The sequence below is a fragment of the Anguilla anguilla genome, chromosome 5 (assembly GCF_013347855.1).
Source record: "Anguilla anguilla isolate fAngAng1 chromosome 5, fAngAng1.pri, whole genome shotgun sequence".
NCBI lineage: Eukaryota > Metazoa > Chordata > Actinopteri > Anguilliformes > Anguillidae > Anguilla > Anguilla anguilla.
The window spans coordinates 17,756,908-17,783,882 of record NC_049205.1 but is presented as its reverse complement, the minus strand read 5'-3'; the positions used below and the strand labels follow the sequence as shown (position 1 = coordinate 17,783,882).

The 26,975-nt window shown below is 43.8% G+C and overlaps 2 protein-coding genes across 2 annotated transcripts; both read right to left on the bottom strand.

Moving 5' to 3' along the window:
• Nucleotides 1-850: 850 nt before the first annotated feature.
• On the bottom strand, nt 851-11,995 carry cetp (cholesteryl ester transfer protein, plasma). The gene is made up of 16 exons (XM_035416973.1): nt 11,594-11,995; nt 9,416-9,530; nt 8,478-8,609; nt 7,786-7,856; nt 7,406-7,493; nt 6,832-6,901; nt 6,338-6,398; nt 6,008-6,099; nt 5,595-5,774; nt 5,141-5,191; nt 4,279-4,434; nt 3,849-3,916; nt 2,618-2,660; nt 2,472-2,541; nt 2,148-2,233; nt 851-1,299 (listed from the first exon to the last, which is right to left on the bottom strand). The coding sequence occupies exons 1-16, from the start codon at nt 11,724-11,726 to the stop codon at nt 1,222-1,224; spliced, it is 1,494 nt and encodes a 497-aa protein (XP_035272864.1). The 5' UTR covers nt 11,727-11,995; the 3' UTR covers nt 851-1,221.
• Nucleotides 11,996-15,357: 3,362 nt separating this feature from the next.
• On the bottom strand, nt 15,358-26,647 carry herpud1 (homocysteine-inducible, endoplasmic reticulum stress-inducible, ubiquitin-like domain member 1). The gene is made up of 8 exons (XM_035419165.1): nt 26,165-26,647; nt 25,519-25,596; nt 24,398-24,475; nt 23,334-23,506; nt 22,445-22,555; nt 18,753-19,085; nt 16,869-16,980; nt 15,358-16,661 (listed from the first exon to the last, which is right to left on the bottom strand). The coding sequence occupies exons 1-8, from the start codon at nt 26,321-26,323 to the stop codon at nt 16,443-16,445; spliced, it is 1,263 nt and encodes a 420-aa protein (XP_035275056.1). The 5' UTR covers nt 26,324-26,647; the 3' UTR covers nt 15,358-16,442.
• Nucleotides 26,648-26,975: the final 328 nt, after the last annotated feature.

The window sequence follows — 26,975 nt, the reverse complement described above, 5'->3', positions numbered from 1 at the left end:
TAACCGTTCCCACACAGCTTCCATTATTTTGAATTCGGGGTTTGAGGTGGCCAGTCTAATCAAAAACTGTGAGTGTTTCATCAGCAGATTTTCGCTTCAAGTCATCGTATATAAAAATAATAATAATACTATATAACATTTCAATAAATACAGATAAACATTAACTTGGTAAAAAGTAACAAGAATTTCTTGAGTTTTCTGAAAAGTTATTGATATCTTTTGATATGGGTAGAAAAACACAGGCTTGCTTTCCAGATCTCTCCTCAACGCACCCACCTATTCCATATGTTTGGCAGATTATAACACCAGCACACCTAGTTTATCTAATCCGTATCTCACTAAGTTTAATGAGCTGTGTTGGTGGGGGAATTGAATAAATACAGGAAATGACCAGGGTGCCTTGAGGAGAGGCTTGGTAACCAAGCCTGTGCTTTTCTAGCCATTAATTGGCCACCTTAACTAATGTGTGGTGAGCGTTCTGGTGCAAAATGGCAGCCGTGCATCACCCAGGTGGGTGCTATACTTGGTGGTTGGTGAGGTGAGTTCCCACTCATCACTGAAAAGCACTTTGAGCGTTCGGAAAAGTGCTATATAAATATTAATTCATTCATGCATTCATATAGCATTGTATGGTATTTGCTTGGGCAAATAAACACTTACTGCCAAGACAAATAGCTTTAAATATAATTTTCTTTGTGTGGCCAAAGAGTTTTGCACAGTACTGTATATATACTGCCTTCTAGTGGCTGGATTTATAAAAGCAGATATTGGCAAAAGGGGATGTTCACATTTTACAGTAAGCGCAATGTGAAAGTGTGGTTTTAGGGGATTTTGTCACTCAAAAACTCCCTATGATGAATTTATTTAATTTTATTTTTTGTCGTGAAACTTTTTTATTATAAATTACGCAATACCATACACAAACAAGACTACTCAGGTTTCTGTGGGCTCCTAGCAAGTCAGTAACATCATTACACAATAACTAGGACAAAAAAGTTCAGATATTTACTGGTTCTGGTGCTAGTATAATTTATGCTGCTATGCATATTAACAACAACATATTGAATAAATTCATAACTAAAACATTAAAATGAGCTGACAAATAGTTACATTTGTACACATAACAGTTAAAAACAAAGTGTAACACATTGCGCACATCAACACTGTCCACATGGCCAGACACTGTATCGGCAGACTTGTATGTGTATATGTAACATGTCATCACTCCAAAGTTCTTTTCAGGAAGTCTACCAACAGGTGATGAGGGAATCCAAAGTCCAGCTGAACAATCACATACCCCTGAAAGAGAGGGAGAGAAAGATATATAATTATTATTACTATTGATAGTAGTAGTAGTAGCAGGAGTAGTGTTATTAAATATGTCACACCATATCTAATCATATGCCCTGTTTATACCCTTGTTCAGTTGCCCACTAAAGCATATCTGAATTAGAGTTTCAGCAAGAGACAGAGAGAGAAAAAGACAAGTGGGGAACAAAAGCAGAGATCAGAGACATCGAAACATAAATGAGAGGGAAAGGGGGAAGATGATGAAAGAATACAAATGGGCTGTATTGTAGGGCTCAAAGTCTGGAACAGTGTTACAGTCTGATAGGCCACGCTGTCTCCCTCAAACTGGTGAAGCACCAATAACAGTGGTATTACAGTACAGATTTTATGTCCTGTTGTGTAGGACTGGGTCATGAGACTCACAAAACAAACATAACCTGGGTACTAATGTGTATTCACTTTCCACAAACATTAACACCAATGGTCACAGTGTGCTTGCAGTTTGGTTGACATGATTCCATATCTGTCCATATGGTAAATGCTAGATTCTATCATGGGGTAGGTCACAGAAAACAATTTTTGGTCATTACGTGGGTTGTAGGGTCAGAGAATATAAGAACCCACCTGGGTTGGGATTCAATTGTAAGTCATTGTAAGTTTCTCATATAGACCATCATGGCCATTTTCAATTCAAAAATTGAATTTAAATTAATTTACTGAGGTGGGCCAAACCCTGGGACTCATTAGTGTAGGCTACAGTGCCAGTGCACTGCTGCTGCAGTTTGTGATCAGGCTCCAGGTGTGAGACAGGTATACTGACAGGTGCACACAGGTGTGTTCAGATGAGCTCACGCTACCTGGTGGAACAAAACCTCAGGATTTATGATCTCAAACAGGTCCAGGCCCTGTCTGTTCATCACAGTGGTGAGACCAGGCTCCATGTCTATATGTGGGAGGATTACATGATCGATTAGAGACACACACACACACAGACACACAAACATGTGCAGACACACACGTGCACACACTCAAACATACACACACACTCGCACACACACACATAGAAACACTAACACACACTCAAAAACACACATACACACACACACACACACACACACACACACGCATGCACACGCACACACACACACACCATTTAAGTGTAGTTTTGGTGAGAGACTTACAGGATATTACTTTTGGAATGCCAATTTTCTCAACTGCCTCTTTCAGGTACTCCACCTGACCCTCTGACAGCTAGGGCACAAATATGCATCAGACAAAAGTAATCAAACACAGACACAGATCAGGCTTTCACATCACTGCCACGCACCTGCTGTTTCCCTGGGGAGAAAGAACCCGTCAGGATGGAGACTCTACAAAAATCAAATTAAAAACAAGTTAAAGCTCACATATCTATACGCTCTTTAAGTGAAGAATAGCACAAGATTATATATGAGAAATTTTAGTTGCCATTGACAACAACAACAACAACAATAATTATAATAAATGATAAGTATCCTCATTGTGCATAATTAATAATAATTTTATTTCTAATGCATTATTCAAGTAATTGTTGTAACCCAAAGTGCAAACTGTAAAACAAATAAGACCAGTCAATCAAAGAGAAAAAAACATGTAAATTAAAACATAAACAGTTGATTTTTTAAAAAATGTAACAATGCAATGACCAAAACAGGAAAGAGGTAATGTTATGATGCAACAGAAAAATAATATCAAAACTATTTTAAACAGGTCTTTCAGCCAGGTCTTCAACTTGAGCTTAGCAAGCAAGAGGAACTTACATTCAATTCTAAAATTTGAAAATGACCAGTGCAAAGACAGATCAGCTCAGAGATCAAAACAGATGCAACATGTCCTATCATATTGGATATTGTCAAAATTTGTGCTTTCCCCTCTGGGGAAAATGCTGAGGCATTCATAGCCTTACATGTGCCACGCATCTGACTACGGTGCTGACTGAGCATTTATCCTCGGGTAACACAGAAATATGCACTTCAGTATCATTGGCACAACGGTGGAAATTAATACCAGTTTTTTGATGACTCTGCCAAGAGGATGTACAAAGAGAAGAATAGTAGGCCCAAAATAGAACCTTGTGGAAGTCCAGAAGGAATTTCAAACATTCGTCTGTTTAGTAATAGTATTGTTTATTGGCCTAGTTTAAGAAAGCAGAGTCCGTGCAGTCTTGCTAACTCCAAAAATGCATAATAACCACTGTGTTGACAACCTCAGCATTTTCATTGGAGAACTGAGGCTTTTAAAAAAATCAACAAATCTTTCTATTTCATTTGTTCCTTATTTAATACATACAAAGTTAACTGCCTTGTCCTAAAAAACACTGATACAGTACATTTTACTCTCACAGAGCATGTTTTGTCCCTTGTGGGCACTAGTAAAAACTGCTAGATGGTTATTAACGCTAAACATTTTAGTATATAGCTTAGCAGCAAACGTGCTGTTTATGAGTCCCTGGTTACGAATGAGGAAATCTGCATTGCGGCCCTGTGTGCAGCCATTGGTCAGGCCTGCGTCACACTCACTGTGTTGCCGTGGCATTCAGGATTAGCTTCTTCTCAGCATAGTCTGCTCTGACAACCACCTCCACTTCCTGGAAGAGAGTGAGTTGTTAATGAACTGGTATCAGTTATCAGTCTTATATTTGTGTTTAAGACACGGCACTGCTTAAGATAGCTAATTGTGTGAAGATGTTAAATACCTGTAAAATTTTGGCTTCTAATGTTAACCCACCCCCCCCCCCCCCCCCCCGCCATGTTTATACGTCCGAGGTGGGAAAAAAAGTGTTGTTTGGAATCAAGCACTGTTCTGTGTGTATAACTATTGTGGTGCTGAACCAAATGGTTTTTTAAATTAAATCTGTGGTGATGTCATATACTGCGACGAGCAAAAAGGGTGACAGTCTGCTGGTATATCCCAGAGGGGGTCACATGTCACAAGATGAGGTCAGCTGACCGCCTCAAAGTAGAGAGCGGGGGCGTCCAGGTCATCGGAACCACTGGTCCACTCCACTGCAGCCACAGAACGGACAAATGTGCCCTGGGGGGTCGTCCAGAGGTGGGGCACGGACGTACTCCATGCCTTCAGCACCGAGTTGCCTGAGGACAACAACTGATACCACACAGACATGCTCAGACACACACAGAGATACTCAGACATACCTAATCACACACAGATACATACACAGACATACCTAATCACACGCAGAGATGTACGCAGATGTGCCTAATCACACACAGAGCTATACACAGACGTGCCTAATCACACACATTAACACACAGACATGAACAACCTGATACTCTCATGCACACATATGCTCTGTCATGCGTACAGATATACACATATATGCAAAATCACATTTTCTTATGTTGAAGTAACTGATTGTCATTTGATTTGAAATGCAGTCTATTGATTTTGAAGTGGCATCAAATATTAAGAGTATGTCACCTTTTCAGCAGGATTTGGAGCCAACTATTTGATTTTGTTTGCTGTTAAGGAACATTTGTTACCTTCACATTGAATACACAAATTTACTGGAGCTGAGCAAGTCAGGATTTCCATGTTTCCATGGTGCCTGTGCCCAGCAGGTTGATCACATGGCCATAGGCAGCTTCTGTGATTGGCTGCCTCTGTCCCAAAAATATTCTATTTGTTCCCTATATATTCAGTACTGCAGTCCTACAAAACTCCAAACAAAATTATACCTCTCTGATTCTTTACACTACAACGTTTATAATTTGCAACCTCTATAAGTATGCGTGAAGGAGTGTAGCCAGACAGACCAACCCCACGTAGGTTAACCAGCCAATCAGCATACCTGGTCCAAGAGAGTGGGCATAGGTGTAGATAGATCCGTCTCAAAAAGGCCCTGAAATCACAGTCATAAACCTGTATCACAATAATGTAATAATGCAAAAGAAAAGGCACTCATGACATGTCATGACAAATTAAGTAAATCAAAAATCAATAGACTGTGGGGAAAAAATCATGTGTAGATCATGTTCAATGGGTTTTCTGACTGTAACTGCCAATATTGTATGTTCTCATTGCATTATGTACACAGCCTTCTGGGGAATCTGCTCACACTAGGAGTAGATTACAATTTGTTATTGAAACAATAAGTCAAATTAAAAGAGATATTATTTACAGTGACTCTTTTGTCTTGAGACCAGAACTATCGCTCTTCCACATAGCTACTCAGCTGCTCCACAGTACAGCTCTGACCACTGCTTCTCTGACCATTGCTCCACGCTGCCCTCTAAGAGACATACTGCCAGCTCTTTTCCTGTGACGTTGCAGAAAAAGCGGCCATCTTGGTGCGCGGCAGTCACGAGGGGACCCAGCATGTCATCAGACACCCAGAAGTACAGCATGCGATGCTCGGTCAGCTGGGCGGGACTGAACACCGAGGCATTGATGACTGCAGTGTGATTGTTGTAGCGGGTCAGCCCCTGGGAATCATGGGAAAGGAAGGTCATCACAACCAAACCAAACAAATATAATGTGCATTATATGTATAATTATGTACAATATGTATATAACATCATTAACGTCAATCATACACAATGGGATGGGAACCATATAAACATAGGCCTACGCTTGAGCCTGCACTACACTCAAAAGGACTGAAAAGAGTGTCACACTCTGGTAGCAGACAGACAGACAGACAGATGGGGGATGGTACCTTGTGGTAAGACTCGATGTAATTGGACGTAATGAAGGGGGCAGAGGTGATAGACACGTCCATGCCAATGTCGCCATCGCTCAAAAAGTGCTCTGTGGGATCGATCACATAGATTGGCCAAGTATGCATACACAATGAATGCTACGTGTACACTACACGCACAAATTCACATGCTAAAGCTTCCTTAAGATCTGATAGTGCTTCATCATCATCACCATCATCATCATCATCATAATTATTGTCATTGTCATCATAAATCACCATACACATCAAACATTTTATTTTCCATACAGCTTTAGATGCCAGTAAACCCATAATTCACCCTCATACCTGCTGTCTCTTGGATGAAGTCAGCCAAAATGGTTGCCAGATTGTTTATTTCTTTACAGATCTGAAATAAAACCAAAAAGATAGAGCACATACAAAAATTGTATATATACTGTATATTGCAACCTTAGAACTGAAAGAATATCTCTTTTTGACTGTGCATATGCCTGGGATTCTAAAATCTGGCTCCTGAGGTCAATCAATTAATGATCAGATAAAAAAGAAAACCAGCCGTACTGCTGGCATCGAGAGCCAGATTCGAGTATCCCTGACTTATGCCATTGTTCAGCTTCAGAAGCGGAAAATTGTTCCTCTTATGATGAGACAGCAGGGGGCAGTGTTGAGCCACATATTTGTGCTTGTAGAGCAACAGTCCCAGGTCAGCATCTGTGGTCAGGCGTGACTTCATGACCCATCCCTGCCATTTGTGTTCATTCCCTCTCTCTACCGCAAGCACTGGCTCTTGGTCACCCCCCCCCCCCCGCTGCAGTCCTTACCTGGCTTTTGACGACCATTTTGATGGTAAATGAGAGAAAGTCTGTGAAAACTCTCTTCAGCCAGTTCGGGCTGTATCCCAGCAGCAACCACAGAGAAAAAGACAAACAGACGTATTCACATATGAAAGCAGGCATACAGTGCACAAACACAGATACAATTTTGAAACTCCCTCATTAATTAAGACATCCACACCACGAACACACACACACACACACAAACACATGCAAACGCACATGCACACACACACACACACACACACACATATATACGCACACACGTGGATGACTGTAATCTGTGGATTTGGTGGGTATAAAATATATTCTTCAATTCTGTATTTTTTGATCTGGTTTATACTTCTGTAACATCTTCGAAGCAACATAGGCCTCCATCATTTGGGCTGTACTTTATTGATTATATTCATTTTACATTAGATTACACTTTTTTGATAACACTTGGTTTTTTGTCATTTGTAACAAAGTACAATGTAATGTATTTTGCCCATTTTGGTGAACTCTGGGGTCTGGAGATATGGTGGTTTGTACTGAGAGATGGGTGGTGGCAATGCTCACTCACTCTCTGTCTCCCTGTAGTAGGAGTGTGAGCTTGTGGAAGGTGAGGTAGCAGTCTGAGGTGTCTGCAGCAACTTTTCCATTACTGCAATCTGAGAGAGAGAGAGGGAGGGAGGGAGAGAGAGGTGAGAGAGCAAGAGAGAGAGATAGAGAGAAAGAAAGGAGAGCAAGAGCAGATAAAGGAGAGAGAGAGAGAGAGAGAGAGAGAGAGAGATGGGAGGTGGTCACAAGCCTTCAAGGGACATGGCATGTATAATAACAAAGTCTGTCATTAGATAAGTTCTGTAATGATGTTCTTGGAAAGAGGTGGAGTGAAATCTCTTATAAATGTTGTTTCACATTGCCCTTTGACTTTACTCATGATTGTGCTGGCATGGTACTTACATAGCCTTGGGTTAATGACCAGATCAATATGGGTCTCGATCTCAAAAGCCACAGATTGCGCCACCTTGATGCTGTCCAACAGAGATGACATCAGGACTGATGTAATTTGACAGTGCCATATTACGCCTGTTTTCCCATTTCCCCCCACCAGCAATTTCCTCTACTTCCTTTCTTTGCTCAAAGAACAAATAAAGACATTTAACACTATTGTGTATTATTGGGTATTCATGTACAGCAAAGGGCTTGCCACATGCTTAAAAACACACATTCACAAGTCCAGTTAACACATAACATAAAATTATGTTGCTTTGATATTGTCCTAATGACATAAAGTTCTGTCAAAAATCATGGGAGAAAATATAAATAAATCCCAATTTAAACAACAGTGATGAACTACAAGCACACTGAGGTGAAAACAACCAGGTTCAGAAAGTCCTCCCCAGTATTTTGTTCCAATCACCTGGATTTGCTAATTAGTACAATTCTTCATCCAGTAGGTAGACTGACTTGGAAGACTGGGTGGAAGACACACAAAGCAGGACTTTAACTTTCTGATCCCTGGACTTTCCACCTCTGCTGATCATAAACTATGCACGTTTCACAGGTTTCGGGCAGGCTACCACGCAGTGGACTACAGTATGTTAACTTGATTTAGTTCCAGATGGGGTGTGATGGAAAAGGACATGACTCACAGCCAGTTTCCATATTCATATCTGAGGGTTCCCTGGAAGGTGGCGGAGACGTTAGCGATGGAGATCCCGACGACATCATCTTCCCGCAGCTCAACTTCGCTCCGCCCAATCGCTAGATTGTAGATATGTAGACTGAGAGAGGTAAGAAATCAGTGAGATATATGCAGTCCCAGTCACGGTTAACATATTGGGTTTTATCCATGGGATCAAAGTGCAGGAAGTGGTGGTCTCATGTGCCAGGCCTGTAGCCTTACGGTGACATGAGCCTGTCTGGGTTGACCAACTTAAGTGAGATGAATGAATGAACATTGATTTATTAACTGCTGAAATGGTGAGTTTTGAATTATCAAGGCATCAGCCATGTAGTGTGCAAGATATGTGAGTTTTGAGCATGTAGTGGATGACCACAGTGAGAGTTAAACAAGTAGGTACAACAGAATCATTACTGGGTTGGCTGTGAGAGTACTGGGTGATCACCCGACAAGCCATTAAGTACTGAGTAGTGAGTATTGGCCAAATGTTGTGTATTTACTAAGTAATGATGAGTGCTGAGCTGGGTAGAAATGAATGAGAAGTGGATGGATGTTGAGTAAGTGCTGATTGAGTTGTGGGTACAAGCGTAGAACTGAATGGGAAGCGGATGGATGTTGAGTAAGTACTGATTGAGTTGAGGGTACAAGTGTAGAAATGAATGGGAAGCGGATGGATGTTGAGTAAGTGCTGATTGAGTTGAGGGTGTAAGCGTAGAAATGAATGGGAAGCGGATGGATGTTGAGTAAGTGCTGATTGAGTTGAGGGTGCAAGCATAGAAATGAATGAAAAGTGGATGGATGTTGAGTAAGTGCTGATTGAGTTGAGGATACGAGCGTAGAAATGAATGGGAAGCGGATGGATGTTGAGTAAGTGCTGATTGAGTTGTGGGTAAGCGGCACACTCACTTCTTGAGGTTGTACTGAGCCCTCCCTATTACGGGCAGGGATTTCTTGCCCTTAACATCGGGGTATTGGGCGTGCTGGAAGACGGCCTGGATCACTTCAGCGGTTTTTTCATTCACTGCAGAGAGAATGAATACCTCAGTGGGACAAACGATGACGTCACCAGCTCTAGCAACAGGGGGACAGAAGAAAAGACTGACCCAGTTTTCCATATGAGTAGAGAAGGAATTTTCAAGACCTGATCATCTTGCCAAACATTGTAGAAAATGCCCTCAAATCAAATTTGCACTGCGGGAACCCTTACAATACTTTGCTCAGAAACTCTGTTTCACCACAGAGGAACACCCACCCCCATCTGTAATGTTCCATTCATGTTATCTCCTGGATGCTTTTCAGAAGACAGCCATATAACATTATATTTCTAACATAACTGCAAATCAGCTTAACATAACTGCGTGCTACACATTGGGGCAGATGTGCATGTTTGGCACATCAGGAAAGACAGTGCAAGGATATGTCCCAGCTTTGCCATTCACCATGGACTTGCACATTTGGGTGGCAAAGAAAAATTGTCTTATACACAGCATCTAAATCAGGGGTGGGCCATTCTGTTCCTGAGGATATGTATACAGTGTATGTTTCTACCAAAATACCCTGGTTCAATGAATAAATTTAGCTTCACACATCAATGAATGTTCACTCATAGAGTAGACCACAGTAAAACATTACATATAAGGATGCAAGGACAAGCATTTTTGTGTCATGAGGGCCTTATTAAGAAATGGAGCTAAAATGTCAGTTTGGGTAAATGATCAGGCAAAGGAAATGAGTATGGGCAGAAGTTGGCATGAAATTAAAAAATACAGGCAAGACTGTAATCTGCAAAAGTCCTTATGCCTGTATGCAACATCAGCTCTAAACATGGATATTGTAGTCTCCCAGAGGCAGGAAGACTATAGCATACTACTTGGAGGCAAAACATAAATGTGAAAGTTATGAAATGGTTAAGGAATCAAACTGCACAACATATACAAAATAGACACACATTTACTGATTAGTTGCAGAGAATTTGAGGCAACAGAGAGAGACTTGGTCATTAAGAAAGAAAATACAATTATTAGGAAGCAACTGTCACCGTAGGATTCAGTTACAAAACCACCAAAGTACCTTTCATGTTTTGTAAACTTATTGTCTCAACACCCCAATTAGATGCACAGTTCAAAGCCAAAAAACTTCCATTAGCTTTTGGTGAGGAGCCCAGCTGAGCACAGCTACTGTGGAATTGGCTCATGGATGTTTGATTTAGATGCTTTCAGTGATTATCCGTGAAATCAGAGAACTGTGCTCAGAAAGTTGCCATGGCGAGAGAGAGGGTGAGAGAGGCTGAGGGGGAGAGAGAAAAAAAGACAGAGAGTGGGGAGTGAGACAAAAGGGGAGACCTCTGCTATCACAATTTAAGTGGCTGAGACAAGTGAAGAAACTGTTAAAGCACGATAGCGATCACAGAGAGAGTCATACTGTAGTTGACAGAGTGTTACAGGGGTATAGTGAGTTACATTGTGTTACAACTTAATTACAGACTTAAGAGACGGTAAGAGGTTAGAGAAAAGATGAAAGTTATAATTAAACTGAAATAGTTGCTGTTTTTGGGAAATATGGTGGAAATGAGGCTCGCTTACTCTAGTAAGTTATCCACAGTGAAGGCTATAATTCATTAAAGAGAGGTAATGTTCTATGAGGCTTAATTTACAGTTCATTACAGCGAAAGAGTTTGTTACTGTGAGAGTAAACTATAATTTACATTTAAGGCCAGAACAGATCCAAAAGTCACCAGCTGCTGAGAGATGAGCAGATTTGTTCAATGTGAACTTCAGGGTTTTGGAATATCTACTGACGGCTGCTGTGGTCTCCAAGATTTAAAATATCAAATTTTGAGTTTAAGACAAGATCAATCCACTCAGCCAAATCACAGCTCAATCCGTTATGGGAATAGATTTAATTTATTGACTGGTGTCCTGATGTAGACTGGTTCCTGTCTCATGTGCTGTTGAATATTTGAATGTGGATTCAGAATAAGAGGAGAGATGCTCACCCTTAGAGACTTGCATGCAATAAGAGAGAGAGAGAGAGAGAGAGGAGACAGGGAAAGAGTTTGATGGACAGACGGACAGCTGTACTCACAGACAAGTGCCGCTGGGTAGGTGACTCTGCAGACGATCCCAGTGCGCGTGTGCGCGGAAGCCTGATCCACACACGACTGCGTCGTCCCAATCAGGCTCCCCAGCAGGAGGGACAGGGACAGAAGCATCGCCATCGCAGCTCGTGACCTGACAGCCGGCCGAATGAACTCGGGACGTCCCGTTGGCTCTTATATTGAGTGCGTAGTTCTGGGAATCTTTCCCTGTAGATCCGCTTTGTTTGACTCCACCTGGGTGTGGAGGGAGAGCTGGAGAGGAGGTAACAACAGGGCAGGGGGGCTGTCCCATCCTGGGTGGGGGTGGGATGGGAGTTCGTAGAGACATAGATGCTAATTCTTTAACCAACAAGAGCCGTGTTTGTGTGTGCTGTTCTTTTGTTTGTGTGTATGTGTGTGTGTGTGTGTGTGTGAGAGAACTGGCCAACCTTTCCCATCAGTATTCACACCAGGACGGGGTTATTATAGGGCAATAAATAGCTGGGTGGGTCAGAGGGTCTCTCTGCTGGAGGGGGCGGATGCTCCACCCAGTCCCTGTTCTCCTCCAATCAGGAAGCCAGCTACTGAAGCAAGTTCTCTGTGAGAGTTCCAAAACAAAACAATCAATCCCTCAACTCAAAAACAAGTCAGTTCAAACAAATATTTTTTGTAGAACAAATGTGTTTCAGTGCCAAGACATCGTCAGTGCAGCCCACATTTGTGTATTGAGGATAGCTCTTCCCTTGGGTGAAAGTTTAAAAATTTAAAGTTTTATATTTTTTGTTTTCATCAGGTGTGAAATTACCCCCAGAGCTAGAACAATTATCTGGCAATCGTGGAGTTGCCAGTTTGAGCCCTGGCTCGCTGGGTAAAAAATGTGAAAGTGTTCTGGAGCAAGACCCAACCCCTAATTGCGTTCAACAAGCTGGGGGGCACCTTTTGCTGTTGGTGTGTGTTACGAGCGGGTGAATGAGAGGCTGACAGAGAGGAGTGCAGTCTCTGTCGAGTGGGCAGGCCTGAAGCCGGGCTGGTGGGGGTCGAGCAGGTTATTTTGGGAGAATGCATTCATCAGACAGGTAGAAAGCAGAGAGGCCAACAGGTGAAACGAGGACACCATCTGTTCACTGTTAGATAGCACCAGTGGGGCTATTGCAACTGGAGGAAGACCATATTGGTTTACCCGCATTGCTGCTTTACCATGAGTGCAAGTACTGCAGGCACTGTACAGTCATTGATTGTTGGGTTTCTTTTGAAGTGCTACTTGCAAATTATTATATATATATGATATATACAGAATATATATATATATATATATATATATATATATATCCAGTGAGCTTCATAATGTTTGGGACAAAGACATATTTTTTCTTGATTTGGCTCTGTACTTCACAATTTTAAATTTGTATTCAAAAAATTCACTGTATTTTTTTACATTTTTGTTTGACCATACAGATGTTACAGCACTTTTTATAAATAGTTCCCCATTTCAGACCATCATAATGTTTGTCAAATTGCATCACAGGTGTTTCTGATTAGTCAGGTATGTTCAATTGCTTTCTTAGTGCAAGTATAAGACTTCAGTATCAATTGCTTTCAGTATCTAGTTTTGCTTCTAGCCTTTTAATTTTCTTTGGAGTCTGGTGTTTGTCAGCATGAGTACCACAGTTGTGCCAATGAAGTCAAGGAAGCCATTATGAGGCAAAGAAACAAGAAAGAACAGTCAGAAACATAGGCCAAATTTTAGACTTTTAGAAAATCCACTGTTTGGAATGTCATTAAGAATGTGACCTTCGTCATCACAACGAGCCTGTGGAGTACAGGGCCAAATCAAGTAAAAATTCTGTTTTTGTCCTAACCATTATGAAGCTCATTGTATATGTGTGTGTGTGTGTGTGTGTGTGTGTGTGAGAGAGAGAGAGAGAGAGTGTGTGTGTAACTTAATTCCAAATGTAAACCATTTACAATTTTTTGTTCCAAAAGCAACGAAGCGTAAAAGGGGGCATAGCTTCTTGGTTGTGAGACGCAATGAATCCTGATTGGACAACTGCTTAGCTTCATTCCAGAACAACAAACCATAACAATATATCTGGGCATACAACCTAAGATGAAATATTGTAGGATAATGTGTAGAATTTGAATAATAAAGGCAAAGGGAGATTAATTCTACATGTAGCAATTATTGAACTTGCGTATGGAAGAAAAAAAAAATGACTCAAAAGCTGACAGATGGCTCGGTTCAATTTTAGTCATGCTAGAACTCAAGGAAGAGTTCATCCAAACCATCCAGCTGAAAAAAAGAGGCTGATAATAAAACATTTTTCCTACCGGACTGACAAAAACACAGTAAAAAAAACTACCAGACATGGCTAGGTCACCACCATATTTAGAAAGTGCATTGCGTTACATTGTTTTCACTTTATTTCTGTATCAAGTTGGAAACTGTATAAAGTTTCTTTTCCAAGGAAACTATATATTGGACTGGGTCTGTACGTAATGACTTAAATTAGGACAAAGGTTGCTTTTTTCTGGAAACTGTTTATAATGTGCAGTAAACAGTACGCAAGGAGCTAGCATGGACCTTATTTGGCGGGACACTGTGTTCTCTCAGTAGATGCTGGGTCAGGGGATGGGGCTGAAGAAGTTTTGTAATAATCATTAGTTTTGTTTTGTAAAGTAAGTAATAATCAAGAAAAAACTGATGACCCATTTCTGCTTTAAATCAAAAGGATGTGGTGGTTGTCTGGTGTGACTTCAGAGACTTCTTGAGAAACCCCTCTCACCCCACCCGCCCCGTGATATTTTTACGACTCTCAAAACCGTACAAAAAAAACATGCCGGGAATATCGGTTCCAGGAATAAGCTGTCCGCACCGACCTGAACGTAAGCAGCCAAAAAAAAAAAAAAAAAAGAAGTATCAGATGAGAACGTGACTCAACCAGTAAGGACACGAATACAAAACAGAAACATCCAGGCCTGGGGAAGTCACCTATCACACATGCACCAGCCCCATTTTCCAGATTGCCGGGCAACAGTCACTTTAAAACTGGACAGATGAGTTCTGAGTGGTTCAGCCACATGCTGGAAATATTTATATGATCTTACTACTCTCTCAAAACAGATCAAGGATCATTTTGGGTAGACTGACGCTGTTTGTTATGGCAACAGGTGGATGTCGACTAAAGATTGAATGGATCTTCAATGCCCTCTTTCCTCATGTTATGTGAGCTGTACTGACCAATATCGCTGTGGATCAACCACCACAGGAACAGAAGTTCCTTCAGGACAAATAAAGTTGAGTGTCTATCTATCTATACGCTAAAAGGTGAATGTTTAAATTGTGTGCATATATTTGCCACAGAGGAAATATTCTAGCTGCTCATTTGCCCGGTAAAAGAAGATTATAGATCAGCCCAATAGAAAATGGCTGGCGCACCAACAGCTCCAACACTGCGTACAGTAAATTAAACACAAGGCTTGGACTCATGCACTATTAAAGGGCTTCGATTCCACTTACAGTTAAAATTACATTTTGAACAACCAAGATTTTCTCAGGACAATATTATTTCTATTATTTTTATTGCGAGAACAGTATAGTAATATGCAAGCATTCATCCGCTGACATTTTTTTTTCAAAAACAGAAATTTGGAGGTATATACAGTATTACATTCCATGAAGGTTAACACGACCACTGTTCAAAGAAGAACCTTGGGTCTTTGCACGTCATCCTCGACCCCTCACGACAATGACTCACACACTCGAAACAGAGGCCAGACTGACAAAATAAATAGATTTATTTAATAAACCTTCACGCGAATACAGATTCATTTCAGACATTTTCTCAACAGCGTCGATAAAAGAGCTGGTCTTTACAATAGAAAGCATGGAAATATATTAAACAGACTGATTTAATTGGCAGAAATAATAAAACTACACTCAGTGTATGTGGGTACCATTAAAAGGAACCATCCCAAATGGGATTAGTATTGTATAGATTATTTAATGTTGATACCAAGAGATACATTAATATTAAACTACATTTAGCATGTGCATGTTAAGGATTAATATCCACAATGCTGAGAATTATTACTTCAAAACAATTGTGGGTCACAAGACACTTGATCAAGAGAAACTTCTTTTGCATCTTCACCTGCAGCTTTGGCATAGAAAGGGAAAGGAAAAGCGAAAGAGAAACGAGTGCTCCCTTCAGCCTAATCTCTCCCCCTAATTTCTCCCCCTCTCTCTCTCTCTCTCTACTGCATGGTCCTCTGACTAGGACCCATGAGCCCCCATCTTTCCCCTACACACACGGACACACTTAATACCTCCCAGTGCACCAGCATTCGGGCACACGTGCGCGCTCGCGCTCGCACACGCTCGCTGCGCCGTCACACCTCAGGTCCAATCACAAATCCTGGAAGAGGGGCGTGGCTTCGTTAGGATAGGAGGACGGACAAACCTCGACTGAAGATAGCCGCGGCGAGAAGCAACGTGCATAATAATATTAAAAAGAGGAACTCAACCGTATACAAAAGTGCTGCCCTTGAGTCACGCAGATTTACACGTCTCTTACGCATCCGCAGGAGTTCTGGAGAAAAGGGGCGGTGCTCAGTTCCCTGACCACGGTTGCCGGGGGCGACACAGCTGGATTGGCAACTGTCCTTTGTGAGGGGACAGGAATGTTTATAAGTTAACAGACAGCTTCTCCCTCAGCGTGAATGCGTCAGAAATCACCACAGACGGCTCTCCTCCACAGGACATCCCAAAAACGCTCTCCGACCACGTAAAATCTCCACCCCCACAAGGCTTGGCCCCGCCCCCACAGTGATGTCATGGTGCCGCCGTGCCGCTGCCGTTCAGTTGGCCACGCCCTGCGGAATGTCGGGGATCAGGGAGGCGAAGAAGCCCTTGAAGAAGACCCACACAGTCCAGGCCAGAGACACTCTGTGCGGGGGCACGAGCACCGCGTTTGGGAGAGCGGCGTCTTCCGGTACCGCCCCTTCCTGCACCGCCCCGCCCTCTTCTTCTGCACCCTCATCTGCATTTGCATTGCCTCCACCAACTGGGACATCCCCCTGCAAACAAACAGGCTTGTGAACTCTCAGATCCAGAACAGTTACACACACATACACACACACACACCTACACACACAAACACACACACAGGGTTTCAGTGACTGTGACAATGGAGAAGTGGAGAAAAAGACTATAGCAGGTTTAAATCCATTACAGTTAGCCCACTAGGCACTTCACAAATGTCCAGCAGGAGGTCCGGGTCTTACCAGCTCTGGGTTCCTGTTCTGGTTCTGCTGGTTCTGGATGACCTCTGGCGCCTGTTCATTTGCAACTGGGACTATGGGCCTCCGGCGGAAGGGGAACCAGCCAGCCGTGTGCCTGAGGAGCAAGGAGAGGAACAGGTAAATACAGGTAAATACAGGCAAACCGTGACACTCCCAAATACAGAGAGAAAGTTGGAGGGGTCAGTATTCCGACATCTTAACTGCGCAATCCACAATGAAGGACAAGAGCCACAGGGAACACGGTTAATGAAACAGGGGTTGAACAGACCGTGACATATCCACATAGTGGAGCCAAAGAGGTCAGCCATGCAAAGAAATGTAGTGGATTAGTTTACTTTCGCCACCAATGCATGAATGTGTCAGGCTGTGCTAATCTTCCGCTTTTAACACTGCATTGAAAGCAATCCCCAACATTCCCAGACCAGCTAAATCAATGCCAGAGACAAATTGACAGATTAGCCGCTGCTATTAAAGCTTTGGCAAAGGTGTGCTCGGCTATCCCAGCACAGGTCTTTTTTTTTTCTTTTTTTTTTTTAAATCAGCGAATGCTTGCGTCCTTGAGCGCGACCTCCAGCTTATCCTAAACCAACAAGAACAGAGCGAGACAGCCAAACAGCATGCAGAGCAGGGCTATCCCTGTTCCAGCTGAACAGTGGAAAATACCAGGGCCACGTGCTTTAGGTTAGTGACCAGAGCAGTAAAACAGAGTGGCCCGAAATGGTGACTCCAAATGGGTTTTGACATTATCGTTGGGGTTAGGATTAGCACTGAGCTTAGCGTTCCTCTGTATCTGTTGTTGCGCCCAGAAAATGAAAGAAAAAAACAAACATCCCCTGAATTGCCAACCAGTGAGCTTTTGATTTTGAACTATTGATATTGTTCGGTGTCCACTTTGAATTAGTGAGAGTAACTGGATAAATTGCTAGCTTTCAGCCAAACTGTAAAATCAATAAATGCTTCCTCTAAGTGAAAGGTTACCCTTCTGAACAGTTCTGTTTTTTTTCCTGCCTAACCTTCTGTGATTTACTGGTATACTGGCATTTACAGACACAAACACAAGGAAACATTCATTCTAGGAGTGATGAGTGATGACACACCGCGCACATATGAAGCTCCGCCCCTCCTAGTATGTTCTAGAATGAGCGGTTAAGAACACCGACTCGGCACTGTTTACATAACGCTCAAGGACAGGTACAGTACAAGCAAAGCAGTTTCCTCGGGCTGTTCAAAAACCACACACACACACACACACACACACACACACACGATCCCGGACGAGCCCACCCCAACAACAAACAACCGGTATCCTGGAGGGTACTGCCTAGCACCAAAACCTGCTTGCTTGCACCTGCTAGCACAACACAGAGCCCACATACTGCAGCTGTGAACAGTGACCTCCCAGTGCAATTCCACACTGACAGGAATACGAAGGTATATTTTAAAAATACAAAAGCACAATCAGTGGTACATGTGGACCAAACCGATGACTCAACTCAGTTCAACTGCAGATAAAAACACCGATTAGAAAGAAAAGTCCACCTATTCGTAAGAATGCGATTATGTAATATGAGCCAAGTACAGTCAAAGGTACATGAATAGACAAATTAACATTTTACCGGCAGATACTAATATGGATAAGAATATGACTATGTATATGAGAATAAAGGCGCAATCACAGGGACATGAGTAGCAGACTGACAAATTAACATTTTACCAGCAGATATTAATACAGACGAGAATGTGAATATGTATATAAGAATAAAGGCACACTCACAGGTACGTGAGTAGCAGACTGATAAATTAACATTTTACCGGCAGACATTAATAAGAATATGAATATGTATATGAGGATAAAGGCGCACTCACAGGTACATGAAGAACAGGCTGCTCATGACCAGGACGAAGCGGCTGAGGGTGGAGTAGAAGTACACGATGCTCAGGAAGACGGTGAAGCGCGCCGCCGTGTACGCCCAGTCCAGCCAATCGCGGTTGCCGTCCTCCTCGTCCTCCATCACCGGCCCGCCCTGGGCGTTCATGCGCAAGTTCGGGTTGGCCCCGCCCGGGTTGATGAACTGGGGGTCGGCCACGTTCTGATTGGCCGGCAGGTTGTCGATGGGCGCCGGGTTGGGCAGGGCGGCGGGGTGGGGGGCGGGGGCGGGCGTCACGGGGGCGGAGGCAGCGGCTGCCATGGCGGCCTGGCTAAATGGTCAAATTGGGAGAGGGCAGGGTGAGCGCGGGGAAAACGAGGACAGCACCAGCAAAGCATTATGGGAAGTCTGCTCCTCCATATTTCAGTGAATCACACTGGCAGATAGCATGGATTCTACCTCCAAGCACTGATCCTGAATCAGTATAGTCCTTTAACTCTCAAAGGTGATGATGGAATTTTGTGCAAGTAACCTGACCCTGGATCAGCACTTGGCAGCAGAAGGCATCCAAAACAAATCCCATGGGGGAGAGGAGCAGAGGAAGGATTAGCATTCCACAGCTGCTTGTTGAATTTATTATGCGACAGGCAGCTCTTACACAGAGACATTTTTACCCACATACATGAGTCCACACATGTATTACAGTAGTAGAGAACAAGTATTCACTAATGCATGGAGTATACAGGTAGTAGTAGCAATTACATAGTATAGTAGTAGGCAAGTGAGTTCTTACTAATACACGCAGTAGAAGAAAATGAGTGCCACTACTGCATGCAGTAGGCAGTACAAAGTGTGCCTTTACAAGTGAGCTTGTTCATTTGAATTTCTGTTGTATATGACATCAGGTTGTTATGTGTATTGTGTCCAGTCTGTTTTTGATGTTGACTGATGATATGCCCAGCAATTAATTTCCCCGCAGGGATAAATAAAGTTTATTGAATTGAACTGAATTACTCAACCAGGTGCCAGTAGAGAGTGAGTACTTACTAATGCTTGTAGGAGAAAGGACCATTCACTCATGCAGGTAATAAAAAGAGAGCACTTACTAATGCATGTAGTACTGGCGGTAATGGAGTGAGCACTTACTAATGCATGTAGTACTGGCGGTAATGGAGAGTGAGCACTTACTAATGCATGTAGTACTGGCGGTAATAGAGAGCGAGCACTTACTAATGCATGTAGTACTGGTGGTAATGGAGAGTGAGCACTTACTAATGCATGTAGTACTGGCGGTAATAGAGAGCGAGCACTTACTAATGCATGTAGTACTGGCGGTAATGGAGAGTGAGCACTTACTAATGCATGTAGTACTGGCGGTAATGGAGTGAGCACTTACTAATGCATGTAGTACTGGCGGTAATGGAGAGTGAGCACTTACTAATGCATGTAGTACTGGCGGTAATGGAGAGTGAGCACTTACTAATGCATGTAGTACTGGCGGTAATGGAGAGTGAGCACTTACTAATGCATGTAGTACTGGCGGTAATGGAGAGTGAGCACTTACTAATGCATGTAGTACTGGCGGTAATGGAGTGAGCACTTACTAATGCATGTAGTACTGGCGGTAATGGAGAGTGAGCACTTACTAATGCATGTAGTACTGGCGGTAATGGAGAGTGAGCACTTACTAATGCATGTAGTACTGGCGGTAAAGGAGAGTGAGCACTTACTAATGCATGTAGTACTGGCGGTAATGGAGAGTGAGCACTTACTAATGCATGTAGTACTGGCGGTAATGGAGTGAGCGCTTACTAATGCATGTAGTACTGGCGGTAATGGAGAGTGAGCACTTACTAATGCATGTAGTACTGGCGGTAATGGAGAGTGAGCACTTACTAATGCATGTAGTACTGGCGGTAATGGAGAGCGAGCACTTACTAATGCATGTAGTACTGGCGGTAATGGAGAGTGAGCACTTACTAATGCATGTAGTACTGGCGGTAATGGAGAGTGAGCACTTACTAATGCATGTAGTACTGGCGGTAATGGAGAATGAGCACTTACTAATGCACGTAGTACTGGCGGAAATAGAGAGCGAGCACTTACTAATGCATGTAGTACTGGCGGTAATGGAGAGTGAGCACTTACTAATGCATGTAGTACTGGCGGTAATGGAGAATGAGCACTTACTAATGCACGTAGTACTGGCGGAAATAGAGAGCGAGCACTTACTAATGCATGTAGTACTGGCGGTAATGGAGAGTGAGCACTTACTAATGCATGTAGTACTGGCGGTAATGGAGAGCGAGCACTTACTAATGCACGTAGTACTGGCGGTAATGGAGAGTGAGCACTTACTAATGCATGTAGTACTGGCGGTAATGGAGAGTGAGCACTTACTAATGCATGTAGTACTGGCGGTAATGGAGAGCGAGCACTTACTAATGCATGTAGTACTGGCGGTAATGGAGAGTGAGCACTTACTAATGCATGTAGTACTGGCGGTAATGGAGAGCGAGCACTTACTAATGCATGTAGTACTGGCGGTAATGGAGAGTGAGCACTTACTAATGCATGTAGTACTGGCGGTAATGGAGAGTGAGCACTTACTAATGCATGTAGTACTGGCGGTAATGGAGAGTGAGCACTTACTAATGCATGTAGTACTGGCGGTAATGGAGAGCGAGCACTTACTAATGCATGTAGTACTGGCGGTAATGGATAGTGAGCACTTACTAATGCATGTAGTACTGGCGGTAATGGAGAGTGAGCACTTACTAATGCATGTAGTACTGGCGGTAATGGAGAGTGAGCACTTACTAATGCATGTAGTACTGGCGGTAATGGAGAGTGAGCACTTACTAATGCATGTAGTACTGGCGGTAATGGAGAGTGAGCACTTACTAATGCATGTAGTACTGGCGGTAATGGAGAGTGAGCACTTACTAATGCATGTAGTACTGGCGGTAATGGAGAGTGAGCACTTACTAATGCATGTAGTACTGGCGGTAATGGAGAGTGAGCACTTACTAATGCATGTAGTACTGGCGGTAATGGAGTGAGCACTTACTAATGCATGTAGTACTGGCGGTAATGGAGTGAGCACTTACTAATGCATGTATTACTGGCGGTAATGGAGTGAGCATTTACTAATGCATGTAGTACTGGCGGTAATGGAGAGTGAGCACTTACTAATGCATGTAGTACTGGCGGTAATGGAGAGCGAGCACTTACTAATGCACGTAGTACTGGCGGTAATGGAGAGTGAGCACTTACTAATGCATGTAGTACTGGCGGTAATGGAGTGAGCACTTACTAATGCATGTAGTACTGGCGGTAATGGAGTGAGCACTTACTAATGCATGTATTACTGGCGGTAATGGAGTGAGCATTTACTAATGCATGTAGTACTGGCGGTAATGGAGAGTGAGCACTTACTAATGCATGTAGTACTGGCGGTAATGGAGAATGAGCACTTACTAATGCATGTAGTACTGGCGGTAATGGAGAGTGAGAACTTACTAATGCATGTAGTACTGGCGGTAATGGAGAGTGAGCACTTACTAATGCATGTAGTACTGGCGGTAATGGAGAGCGAGCACTTACTAATGCATGTAGTACTGGCGGTAACGGAGAGTGAGCACTTACTAATGCATGTAGTACTGGCGGTAATGGAGAGTGAGCACTTACTAATGCATGTAGTACTGGCGGGCGTACATCTGCTGCAGCCAGAGCAGCTGCTGGGGGCTGTAGAGGGAGTAGGTGGGGAACGTCGGGTGTGTCATCTGCGCCGGGGAGGGCCTGCGGGAGGGACAACCAGGACGGTCAGCGACGTGGCGACGCGACCCGCGCTCGCCATAAACAACATTCCAGCGTACGCGCCGATGGCCGCCGGGGACGCTACGCGGCGCAGGGGGTCAGCGTAAACAACATTCCGCCGACGGGGCGCGCGGTCGGGGATTAACGGCATTCCGGCACGCTGCCGCGGACCTCCGCCGGCAACATTAGGACGGACCTCCGCGGTCGCCTCGCGGTAAACAATGTCCCCATGGGCGCTACGGTCATCCGTCAGCAAAGTTATAAGTGCAGGGGGGTCACAGTAAACAACACTCTGCTAATATATCACACGGTCAAGATCAACAAAATTCCTATATACAGCACTGTCGCTGTAAACAACACTATGATATATACCCATCAGGCCCCATGAATATCATTCCAAAACCCGGTCACCCTTAGCAACACTATGATGTGCCCTACAGTCTCATAGTACACCACATGGTCAATATCAACAATATCAAAACACCATGTGGCCAGCGTCAGCCACGTGAGTAAACAGAGTGGTCTAAAGTGCAGTCACTATTAAGAGCAAAGAACAGAGAGAGATACCACACAGTCAAAAACCTAATGGAGGTATACCACACACTCACCATTACCTGACAGAAAAGTCACCCCCACTTTTAACTGGTCTTATTTTTAATGTACATAATAGACCCTCGGTCTCTGAGTCTCTCAGGAACCCGGAGGTGCAGTGTAACCCCAACCGTGTTTTGGGGGGGGGGGGGGGGGGCACATTACTCACGCTGTGGCACCGGTCCAGGGGGGCGTCGAGCCCGCGGGGTGTCCTCTGCGTCTCAGCCCATCTGCTTGGGGCCCCGACGGGGGTGACGGAGGGGTCGCGGGGGCGCCCGAGTCCTCTCCGGTCACGAGGGGCGAGGGACCCCCCCTCCGCTGCTCCGCCGGCGTCACCTGAGCCTGGGAGCGACAGGCGGATACCGTTCACATCTGAAACCGCGAACTCGCGCACACCAGGAAGTGCCACGAACGCCGCACCCGTGCGCGCGTGCGCACAAACCAGGAAATGGTTTTCTGCCAGCGCACCCTTCTCGCGCGGCTGAGCATCCAAAAAATAAAACCACCTGGTGTGAAACTGCGGCGCCGTCCCTAATCGAATCTGCAACTTAACGGCTTCCTTTCAGAGAAAAACACATCGAACCGAAACACAGCCCCCCTGGGGAGGGGGCCGGGCGGGCATGGCTACGGAGCGCTGGATGCACCTGTCTCGAGTCACAAAAAAAGGGGAAACAACACCTCTCACACAGTCCTCTCACACAACACAGCAGACAAAGGAGCGTCGCCGAGCGGCACAGGGGAGAAGAGGTTTCTGGTGACAGTGCTCCATTTCTCTCCCGATCAGACCCTATATTCATAAAGCATCTGGGAATAGGAGCGCTGATCTAGGATCAGGTTTCCCCTGTCCCCCGTGCTATCCTTATCCACTGTGAGCTAACAGCCCAAACTGATCCTAGATCAGCAGTAATACCTTGAGACGCTTTGTGACTACAGGCCCGGCACTGTGAGAACTGAGGAGCTGAGAACACACCCTCTGCCTTTATACATATAGCTCATCTGCAGACTCATCTCATTTTTGTTCTTTATCAAAGGGTGTGCTTCATCATTTTAGGGAAACAAGTGGCCTGGGTTAAGTTTCTACCGCACATGCAATGGAGAAGTACAGCTTCCTCTGTAGATAAGCATCCGGCGTGTAGCATTTCTTGCATTTTGCTTCAGAAAAGCCCAGGTCATTAACATGAACGACAACAAAAAAAGCACCAGGGAGAATTCTGGAAAGGGGGAGGGGCCTACCTTGGGCTGAGCTCCCAGTTGACCCGCCGGTAGAGCCCTGAAGGTGCAGACCAGGTGAACGGTGGGCATTGGGTCCGACTGAGAAGAACACAGAACATTCAGAACACTGAGCACAATGTTGGAACACAGCACACACAACCCAGGGTCAGAACACAGAACTGAGAACACAGAATCCAGGGTTAGAGCACATAACTTACAGCACAGAGGAAAAACCAGATGGAATCTGAAGGCTCAGGTCTCATAAATCTCATTCTTTTCAGATATTTTCTTGTGAAGTGGCCCACGACACTTTCTGGATCAAAGTTTCCCGTTCCTGGCAATACAGTGGCCCTATCTATGATGTTTTTCCCAGTTGAGCTCACCGTTAGTCAGGTTTGACAGGCTGATCATTGATAACTGGTCAGTCAGATTGGTAAACACAGCTCCAGGGGTATATAGGATCAGGTTTAGTTGGTTTAGCTGGAATGTGATATCCTGCCAGATACCCGGACAACACCCAACTCTAGTCAAAACTCACAATTTGGATGGAAGCTAGGCTTTGAATTAATGCAAAACTGCAAGCAGTTACTGTGGCTAACGAAAAAGAAATATAACTGGGTGTTTGGAACAGGAAGAGGAGAAGAGCTAAACTGAGGTGCTTCTGTGAGCTGGATTCACCAGGGAACTCTGGGATGTCTAGGGCCTCCTTTGTGCTATTCATCTGAGCTCCCATTGTGTCGTTCAGGCACAGTAACAGAGGGAGGCACCACAGCTTTTACACATCCAACACTGGCCAGAAACACTAGCCAAGCAGGACTCCAACAAATAAACCTAATTTGTTAAATTCGAAACACTGGATCCTACATCATTTCAGTGGATGGTGGAATGTTACATGTATTTTGGAATGTTGGGGACACAGGGTGACAAACAGAGAAACTAGATTTAACCTTTTTAGCACATCAAATGCTAAATAAAGCAGCTGCAAAATGTTCCTCCAGTAAAAGGAAAATCCCACCACTGTTTGTTATGGCATTCCCTGAAACAGCCCGGATAACAACCCAGAGATCCAGAGGAACAGTTTAAGAGATGACTAGAAATAAGAAATGAAAAAAGCACATGTTTGAATGTATGAATGGTTTTACCCTTCTGAAGGCATCTCGGATTGGCAGGTGGTCCAGGAGCAGCTTGCCTGAGTAGATGATTCTCTGGTCTTTCTCGGGCTGTTGTGGAGGGTGGAGATCAAAGGTCAGAAGACAGCAGGAATTACACAACATCAGGGTCCACTTCTGTCAGCCTGTGGTCGCCAACACCTGCTACTACTTATCTACAAAGCTCGAGCTCCGTACTGACAAGATAACTACTCAAGGTTTCATGCACTCAGTCGCCAACTGGAAGTAACATTCCCAATGTCACAAAAGGCGGATTTAAATAGTTAGTATCTATTAAAGGCTCGACACGTTTCACTATATTAAGAGTACTCAGAACGTCAAGCACATCAATTATGTCACTATGCATTTGAGAAGTGTGTCCTGGTCAGAGGGGCTTTCAACAAATGCATATTTAAAGATTCTAGCTAAGAATTCTATAAACTGCGATGCCACGATTGCGTCACACTCACACGGATATTTTAAGCAGCTTTAAAAGAAACTGGGTTCGAATCAACCAATGTATATTTGTTAGCGGCACTGTTGTTCTACTGCCCATGGCCTGTCTTATGATATCGAACGAGTTGTGACACGAGGTATCTGCATACCGATACATTGTTTCAAATGACCGTGTTCCACTTACCGGGTTATTTGGGTATACTTGGAATAAGTGCTTCTTCAAATCCTTCACCGTCCAGTTTATATCAATACCTTTGATAATCTGATCGTGGTGGGCTTGATTCGGCGTTTTAACAACGATCGTAAGCGTCCTTTGTTCCGGAGAACTACTCGGGTTATCCATTTTTTTGCGAATGTACTTTTACACTTCCTCCCTTTACAAAAAAGTAACCTAAATCTAGTGAGTTGTGTAACCCAGCAAAAGACGACAACCAACAGAACAGTACGTTGATATGCTATTCGAAATTTACACAAAAGTAAAAACAAAGACACACGGTTTGTAGCACTTATCTACTCTAATTGTAACGCGTCAGACGATTCCGAATCTTTTACAAACACCAAAAACAACGGAATGAACACCCGCACAAAATAAAGTTCTGGGTTGTCAGATGCGAAATAGGAAGTTTTGGTCGGCTGATATAAATCGTAGGGAGGGTTGTTTCCAAATACAGTGTGGCCGCCTCTGATTGGCTAATGTACACTCGCGCTCAGACGTGGAAGCTTTGGAAGAATAGCACATCATTGCGCATACTCCACGTAAATACCGCTAGCTATGAGGCTGATGTAACAATCTAGAAGAAATCAACGGCTGAACATGAATTCAAAGATGTATTAGTTGGCTGCTGACAATGCGTATTCATATTCACGTATAAACAAAAACTGTTATGATTTTTCAATGAAAGCACAAGACATCTGTAGACAGAAAGAGAAAAGTGTTTGACCTGTGAATTCCGGGTCTGTAATTTGACCGCCTTGTTGTTTTACTTAGTGAGATT